Source organism: Pholcus phalangioides, unplaced genomic scaffold, assembly GCF_987345545.1.
Source record: "Pholcus phalangioides strain wild (caught in Gottingen) unplaced genomic scaffold, Ppha-v1.0 ptg000004l_1, whole genome shotgun sequence".
Taxonomy (NCBI): Eukaryota; Metazoa; Arthropoda; class Arachnida; order Araneae; family Pholcidae; genus Pholcus; species Pholcus phalangioides.
The window spans coordinates 18459281-18468931 of NW_028301597.1; the positions used below are offsets into that span (position 1 = coordinate 18459281).

Consider the following 9651-nt stretch of genomic DNA (forward strand, 5'->3'; position numbering starts at 1 on the left):
CAAACGTGTTGCTTTTAATGTATCTATGTATGTATGTATGTAAGTGTGTGCAGGGCCGCAACTAGAGGGGAGCAGGCGGTCTGGTGTCCCGGGCGCTGAACCAGAAGGGAGCACCGAATTCACCCTTTAACTGTTTGCTCTACATGCAAGGGGAACCAAAATGCCGGCTTGTCCCGGATGACAAATTATCTAGTTGCGGCCCTGAGCGTGTGGTTTCGCTATGGGGGGGAAGAGAGCGCGATGACAGACATATTAATCTGAAATATCAATATATTGCAACATACATAGCTACAATGCATATTGCAATATATAGCAATATGCATTGTAGCAGTTTCAGCAAGGGGTCATTCAAGTATTACGTCATCTCGATGAGGGGGGGGGGAGGTTTCCGATTTGCTGACTTCTGATGACGAGGTGGGGGGGTTGGATAATGCTTACGTCATCAACCACCCTTTATGAAAATATGAGTTAGGATTCAGAGGGGCAGAGCTGATGACGAAATTTTGCTGAGGGGGGGGGGGTCAAAAACGGCTAAAAATTTGCTTACGTAATACTTGAACGGCCCTCCAAGCATGGGCGGGGATGCGTGGGGGGCATTAAAGGTGAGGTCGACAGATCTAATGCATATATGTATAGATGAATCGACATCATCTTGTCCCCCCCCCAGCAATAATGACTGTTCCCCCCCCCCCCAGATTTCCAAGTTTATCTCCGCCTATGCCCCCAAGTGAAATATACAACAACATTTTTCATTTGAACGGCCCTTGTTCCCTTAAGATGGAACCTGACCTGAACCAAAGTCCCCACAGACACTGACACTGGGGGGGGGGGGAGAGAATGGGAAAAACCATCTTTAGAAAACAGTTTTGGCAGAGTTTTAGAGGGTCACAAAAAACTGCTTTTGCACCGGGCAGCAGAATACTTAACTTATGTCTGTCTCAACCCAACCAATTCCTACCCCCCCCCCGCCCACAAAGAAGCGGGAAGTATTCTATATGGGGTGCTGCCTGTGTGTGAGGATAGAATACTTCACGCTTCTTTGTGGGGGGGGGGGGGAAGGAATTGGTCGGGTTGAGACAGACATAAGTTGAGTATTCTGCTGCCCGGTGCAAAAGCAGTTTTGTGATCCTCTAAAACTCTGCCAAAACTGTTTTCTAAAAATGGGTTTTCCCATTCTTCCCCACGACCCAGTGTCAGTGTGACAGAAAATAAATTATAAAATAAAATCGAAACAAAGATTTGAAAATGTAAATATGGGAGCTATAAAACTTACCCAAAACTCTTGCTGGCCACAAAAACCTTGCACGATGCCGGCCGGTGTTGACATCGCGTTCTTTCCTCCTCCTCCACTTCTTCCTAATAATAATAATAGCAACCGGTAACTCTTTATATATATATACCACAGAGTAATAATACTATAGAGTGCGCGCGAGGGGTTACAATGTGAAGCAAAGATCCGGAGTCACGTGACTCCGGTCGAAAGGCTGGTCAGGGAATCTCGCTGCCAATGCTTTCCTTATGGCTACTCGTATGACGATCTACACGCGCTGCCTTATTTTTGATTAGAATGGCCAACACTTGCGCAGCTTTCGGATGTTCTGAGCGGTTTAGGAAAGGGGGACCAGTATCCTTTCACAAGGGAATACTTTTTTGCTTATTCCTCTTCTTATAAATTAAAAATTGGAATATTAAATTGACGATGCAATGGATTTCTGACGTAGTCTCAGTTTTTAACGACTCCATTTTGGATTTAATTCAATTAAAGTTCCAAGTTTTGGTAAAATTCAAATGTCATGAATCATTATTAAATGTTTTAATAGAATTTTTGGCAATAAATGATTGAAATTGTGAGTTTTATGAAGTTTTAACTGAAATATACGTCTCCGCAAGATTTGGCGAGATTTGGCGAGCTAGTGAGTTCATTCGAGTTTTGCTCAACTTGGAAGAAAATATGCTTTTCAGAAGGAGAAATTTATGAAAAATATTCTATTTAAATAGAATGTGAGGAAAATTTCCCCCCCCCCCCTCTAGACAATTGCTGTTTTGCATAAAAATGCATAACAACCTCTAAAAATAATAGTATTTTTACCCCTCTTCGTAACGGTTATGTTTGCATATGCTGATAAATACAGCAAAAGCCAACATCAACTAAGCCGATGAAAAAAAATCTCTCTCTATCTTCGCATTTATTATTAATTTAATTTTTATGGCGAAATATGTGTAGTGCACGCATCTCATACGGACAGAACTAAGTTGTTGAAGTAAAGTGATATTTCAGCATGAATTTTTTCCATATTCACTAAACTTAGTAACTTCATTTTGAGAATTATTCGATTCATTCGTAAAAAGTGATAAATGCTACGAAATTCATCAAACTTACTAAAAATATTGGTAATTATGCATATATTTACCAACTATTATGCATAATTTCTGAAGATAACGCGCACTACGGATTTATCAAATTTACAGTAACATAAACATTATATATTTGTTGTATACAATATTTTGTTTCCTGTGTGTGTATAGATATTTAGAAAGCTATTAAAAACTGTGCCAAAAAAATTTATTTCATGAAATTTATACTGTTTATATTCACTTCCTTCAAATATTATATATTCAATTAAAATTTAAAAACCCATGTGTTAAGAAATTATTAAGAATTATCCCTTAATGGAAAATAAAAAAATTCCGTTTTCCAATATTTGTTTATTTTATAGAATTTATTTTTTCAAATCTGATACTCCCTAAATATTTCACATAAAAATGAGTGAAATTCATTGAAAAAATGAAGGAAAGTTTTCATCAACTTGATCGAATTGAGTCAAATTTCGTTACAGCAACATCCTAGCTTCTGCGAAAACGCGCCAAATGTAATAGCGCAGAACCTGTTCTTTCCCCGACAATACTGCTCATCTTTTCTTCACGTTCGACAAGTTTTATGAATAGCGTGCGCGGTCTATTTATATCTTAAGTCTATGATATATACCTAACGAGTTTTTTTTTCCCCTTTCTCAATGTTATGCAACAAGAACAAAAGTGGAAACAAGATTGGATGATTGCAATGCCGCCAAAAAGAATTACGCAATAATTCGAACCTATAAGGGGTCATTCAAGTATTACGTCAGAATCGAGGGGAGTTTCTGATTTGCTGACTTTTGATGACTTTTGGAAGGGGGGGGGGAATGGGGGTTTGAAGTTTGCTTACGTCATCAACCACCTTTTTTTGAAGATATAAAATATTCTAAGCTGCTGAGACGGGGGGGGGGGTCAGTGTTTTGCTGACAGGGGGGGGGGTCAAAAATGGCTAAAAATTTTCTAACGTAATACTTGAATGGCCCCTAAGAGAAAGGTAAAATGTCGAGAAAATAAAAAAACTCGAGAATGACAGGTTTATATCCAACATCATCACCTTTTCACGTTCTTTTTTGCTGATTATTATTGTTACTGGAATTATCTTTACAGAAAGAGGCAATCGTGATGATAGCTCTTAAAAATTTGTCAACGTTGTGCAATGCGACACATTTTCATTAAGAGATACCATGAAGACAGAAAGATAAGTTACTATATATAAGAACAAAAAACAAATGTTTATATGTATTTTAATAGGGATGGGAATCAATTGAAACTTTTAACTGGTTAATCAAAAAATTTTAATCGATTAATCGACCGTTTAATAGAATTTTATTGGAATACTTTCAAAAGCTATTCATTCATAGCAAATGTAGTGCCGGTAGCTATACAATATCAATTGATGTTATAAAAATATATTCTATTCAATATTCACGAATCCATCCGCTGAATGTAAACAAATACAGAAATAGATTAAGAAATAAATGCCGCGCCCGCTTGAAGCTATTTAATATCGTCCCCCTTTGCCAGAAACATGAATGTGCACATTTCTAGAACTTTTGAATGTAAACGTATGTTACTCTATGGAAGTTGTTCTCCTAATTTTTTTGGTAAAATGCTTTTCAATAAGAGATACACATTTGTGTTTTTGGAAACACTTAGATAGCAAAATAAGTGATCCCATCAGCTGATAAACCCAAAACGTAAAATTTGCACATTCATGTCTCTCTGGTATAAAAGGGACAATATATATATATATGCTGAACATGCTTGTTATGTGAAAGGATGGCGTCACTATCCGCTATCCATACGCAGGTTTTTAACAACTGGCTGTAAATAATACAGTCGAATCCCGTTGTAACGAACTGCAAGAAACGGGAGAAATCCCTTCGTAATAAGGAAATTTTGTTATAAAGGAATTCCAGATTTGCACATTATTTCTATGTAAATTCATCTGGGGGATTAGAAAAGTTTTCGTTGAAACGAGATTTTCGCTATAACGGTGTTCGTTAAAACGGGAATCGGCTGTATTAACAAATATTTTTAAGTTTTGATCGTCTTAGGGCTGAGGGAGTACGGGCCCACCGTGATTTCTCCTGCGAACGTATCTGTCACGAAGAACGTTATATTTAAAGCCCCACCCCAAGTCATGTTTGCCTAAAGCCCAAACTTATGAGGGAACAGGCCCTGCCTACACGAAACGTGACAAAATGAATGATACACGGTTAATAGGTAGAACAAAACGTGATTACATTTTTACTATACTTTCAGTTTTGTCTCCCCCCCCCCCCTTCCCGGAAGAAATTTCTGCCTACGCCCTTGAAATTCAAATTAACAAAGATACGATCCTCAGTAAAGCTAATCAAAAACCATCATCATTTAAAATGAATTTTTCCGAGAATGTGTAACATAATGAATGTTTCATATAACATTTTCCTAAAAAAAAGAGGGGAATTCAAGCGAAATATGTTCAGTACCAAAAATACTCATATAGTTATTTTATATGCTCGAAAGCTCTTACCACGATATCGTCGTCGCAGATGCAGACTTCCACGTTACAAGAAACAGGAAGTGAATCTTTTCTTGTGTGATTTACGATTATTGTGATTAACTGTCCAATAAATATTAATGAAAGAAACGGTCCAATCAACTTGATGAAGCTGTATACCGTACTTATATAGCTGAATCATTAGAGCGCTTGAGAGAAAGGAGAACTACTTCCCCCCTACCTTTTACGATCAGGGAGGTGATATTGTATCCAAATGCCAGTGGAATAAATTCAATCCAGCTTTTTCTACCTCTTTTTCCCCCTCGTTTATTGTAACAAAGATTCACTATGAAACAAGGTTGTGTGTGCGCTTTCCCCCTCTTTATTTTCCTCTCCTCCCCCCCCCCCATTCTCCAAGGTATCCTCCTTTCCCCCTCCCATACTCATAAAATGGTGCGTATTGTATCTTTCGCACTACCAATCCTTCTATTAGATACTATACATGGAAGTGAGAAATAGAACATGTAGGTGAGTGCGAAAAATCAAGTTACCGTACAATGTATAGTAACAGAGATGTAAGAGGTAAATCTCTCTGTAGGCCATTTGATCATTTTTGTCACACCACGGTCATTTTCTGCACACGAGGCCTAAGCTAATTTAGACCTGAACCTACAATTTATTGCCGGTTTCGAACGGCAGGCTAGTTTTTTATACTCATCGAGAAGTTGGTGCGCTAACCCCTCGACGGAGGATTCCCTGCGGTAGCAATTTTTTCTTCGTTCACGTCGTCGTTTTTACTGTACCCCCTGCGTCAGGAAAGTTTGACAAGGATGAACCGGGTATCGAACTCGCGACGCCTCTAAACATCCATTGGTACTTTAGGCGAGTATCTTATCGACCTGGGCTACCGCGCCCCTTTCTATAGGTCTCTAATCTGATTATGTACTGTCCCTCCCCACCCTGTGATTGCTTTCTTTTTTTCTTTCTTTCTTTTCATTAATTTTTTTAACGTGCAAAGGAGGCTACCATATTTATCACCCATACGTCTAATACAGATCGTTCGAATTTATTGCCAATATCTTATACGCGAAGGGGTTACAAAAGTTTCATGATAAATACATATTTTGCGTAAAGGGAACAAATATGGATGTCATACATGTATTTCAAAAATACAGCAACCCAATTAAAATGCAATTACAAACAATATATACCATATATGCAAGATAAAATATTATACAATGTGTGCCCATAAAGAATACTTATGGTTGCCTTATTCCAAGTATGGATAGAGCTTCTCGATTTACCCCAACATGTTTAACGTATTTCTTTTTAAACGTGTCAATTATAACAACGAGTGAATGGTGTGTGATCTTTTGTTTTAAACTACTTTGTTGAGTATTGATATGTTCCATTATCTCCATCTTATCCGTAAATAAATCTTTCAATGATTTTGAAGCTTTATTTTTGCTATCTGCTTGTGACGTCATTTCCATATATAGCAAAAGTTTTTTTTTTTTTTTTAATTTTCTGTAAGGTTTCCGAGCTGCTCCGTTTGCATTTTTTGATGCTGTCGCTTAAAATATTAAATCACCTTTTTTTTTACTCCCGATAGAGCTGTTACTATATAAGCTGTTAAAGATTTCTTGAAATAATATACCATATTATTAATATATTTGTCTTCGTGATTTTGTATAGTAATATAAAGTGGATGTTCAATCAACAGTTTGACTTCCGATTAGCCTGTAGAAACTGAAGTGAAAATAGTTATAAAATGCTAATAATAAATTTGAAGGAATATATATATATAGCTCGTAATTTTTTATTATATCGTATTACAGTTTATGAGTTAGGAAGATAGTTTTCATACTTGATTTCAATATGAAGAAAAAAATTCAAGTTGGTTTGATTGAAAATGCGTAGAAAAAGATGGAACATTTTCCAAAAAGTCAAGATGGTAAAAATTACATGAAAATACGGGGATGTTCTGAGCAATACAGAACGTATAGTCACCCCACATATATCAGCATAATTGAAAAATAATTTACTATAATAGAGTATCATATACTCTAAAAGTATAGATCAGCGTTTTTTTTTCAACTTTACACTAATTTACAGTATATTATCAGTAGGGTAACCATGTGTACCGTGTTTTATGGGACATTCTCCTACTTTCCTGTAAATTCGGCCGTTCTGACTTCCTCTCTTTATGCAATTTTCCTATTTCAACAATTTGAATTTAAATTCATTTTTACCGTTGTGAAAATGAAGGTACTTTTCATAATTTATAAAATATTTTCATAATTATGGCTATAATTATTAAATTCTCATCTCGTGTAATTGTCATGTTCAACATTTTTTCGGTTAGTTAGAGTTCAATTTGCTGTGATTTCTAATATCCTGTCATTTCTCACCCCTAGTTAATTTTTCAGAAATTTTAACATAGTTGGTAATTTAGCCAACATTTTTTCAGTGATGTGTACTTTTTTTTTTATAAAATTCTAATTTTCCATATTTTTCTAACGAAATATGGTCAACACGCAGTGATGAAAGATTTTTTTTTTGTGATTTGTAGTAACTCAAAATGTCATTTTCTGCGCACGAGGGTTAATTAGACCCCGGGACCTAAAATTCATTGCAGATTCCGAACGACAGCCATTTTTCTCATACTCATCGAATGGGTGATGCGCTAACCCCTCGATGTGGAACTTTTGCGGTAGCAATTTTTTCGGTGGTCATGTTGCTATTTCTGTAGTATCCCTATGTCAGGAAAGTTTATTTTGTTTGTATTTCTATCTCTGAAATGTTTGGAAATTGTGTAATGTGTATGGGATACACATATGTACTATTTTATTTTGCTTGTATGTATAACTATTTCTGAAATGTTTGGAAGTTGTGGATGAGCATATGTATTATTTCATTTTGCATTTTAAATATATTGAAAATATGTTTCCCAGTGATGGCTTTTTGTTTAGAAGCCCCGTAAGATATGGACCGAGCCATCACACGCTCCGGTGTAGTTCGTCACATGGTTCCGAACCGATCACTCTGTTGAAAAGTCTCGTCACAGAGAGCAACAGGCCCTCAACGATTCAATCATTACACTTCACTCCTAGGTAGATAAATCTAACCCATCTTGCAGGGTGTTCATAAACTGTTTAGAAATAAATGACGTCAGAAATGAAAACATGCTTATCAGTCATGTTTCCAAGGTTTTTTTTTTTTGACACTGACCTTAGTTTCCAGTATAAATATTGTTTGTCTTCATATGTGCAGGTACTATCACCCTTCTAATATTATTTTATATTCCTAAACAGTTTGCAAACTCCACCCTGTGAAAAGTTTCTTACTCAAAACACAATTTTACAGAATTGAAATCAATTGACTGGCATTACAGTTTATCTCAAGATTTAATTTTAGTTGCGTCAAGCTGCGCATCTTGTTTTAAAATTATATTTTTAATGTTTTTAGACTTGCTCAACACCTAGTGAGTCGAAAAGCGGGAACTCTAAGAAAATTCGAACAGACTAATCGGGTAATTCCATTCCGCAAGGGTCCAATCAGGACGCTGCATTAGTATCACACGCAGGCTCTCAGCTTCCAAAGTTTCTAGAATATATAGCTCAGCTTCATTCTGACAACGACGTTTGAAGTGAACAGACATACTTTTTTCCGCTGAGCAACCGAGAGTTAAGATTTAATATTCAACCCAAGTAGAATACTCGGTCAGCATGTGTGAGATTAAATATTTTTCCTCTGAAGACGACACACATTGGTGTCGTAATGCATTAGGATTTTTTGTGTATTTCTCTCATTGGTGACTTTTTAATAGTTGAAATATGCTAAAAGAAACCATGTTCATATGAAACTTGTCACAGATCAAAAACTTTTTAAGTTAAAAGAATGAATCTCTTCTCTGATGTTTGTTCTGGCATCAGGTATAATAAATAGCATAGCTGCCAATTTAGAAGAGTTAGACTCCGAGTACGATTTTTATGCAGATACAAATTATGTATAAAAATATAAAAGGGATTTTTTAAAACTTTAAAACAATGGATTTTCCCCTTGTGCAAAAACATCGCCTAAGAGTGTTAAGGCACCAATCATCACCACCAGTAGGCTAAATTACCTGTATTTCCAATCAAATCATGCCAACAAAAAAAAAAAAAATTCCATCGGCTCCAAACGGGACATATGGTCAAAGCAAAGACTAGTCATCTCATAAATTTTGGACGTCACGAGACTGAATTGATGCTGTTTGGTGAATTTTGTCTTTACCCCGAAAATGAAATACTTTGTTATTTGATGCAATTGGTGACAATTTACATTAAGCTTGTGGCGTCATTTCGGAGGATTAGAAATGAAAACGTCTTGACAAGTAAATTATTTGGGAATAATTCTCCCTAAAATTAGGGATTTTTTAAAATCACGGCCGAAATGCGGGAGACTTGGCCGCTATGAAATAGTTAATGAAAGAAACTATTCAATCACTTCTCCACAGCCACTGTTGATGAGTGAATTCATTTGCCCTTCATATACAATTTCATTCAAAGGAACATTAAAAGTTACTCTGAGCAGAAATTAAGCCTGTAAAAAATGAAAACAGATATACATTCAAATGATTGGTTGAGTGGCTATTTTGGAAACATAATGGCTTGCATTATCAGGGTGTAAGTGCTAACTAGAAAAAAGCAGAATGGGGCATTGCCCTTTATCTAACTTGCCCAATAAAACTATAAATATACTCTGTAGCCACTAATAAAGCTCAGACTTGCTTCTTGTGACATAGTAATTTCCCTAATGAAGTTAAGTGAACC

At 36.2% G+C, this 9651-nt stretch overlaps 1 protein-coding gene across 1 annotated transcript in view; it reads right to left on the minus strand.

Moving 5' to 3' along the window:
* Window positions 1-4890, minus strand: part of LOC149086695 (ATP-binding cassette sub-family C member 1-like) — a 53681-nt gene extending 48791 nt beyond the window's left edge. The window contains exons 1-2 of the mRNA XM_089231051.1: window positions 4871-4890; window positions 1274-1356 (exon numbers count right to left, since the gene is read on the minus strand). Of these exons, the coding sequence (XP_089087177.1) occupies window positions 1274-1327 (54 nt within the window). The 5' untranslated portion in view covers window positions 1328-1356; window positions 4871-4890. The remainder of the gene's footprint in view (window positions 1-1273; window positions 1357-4870) is intronic.
* Between the last annotated feature and the right edge of the window lie 4761 nt (window positions 4891-9651).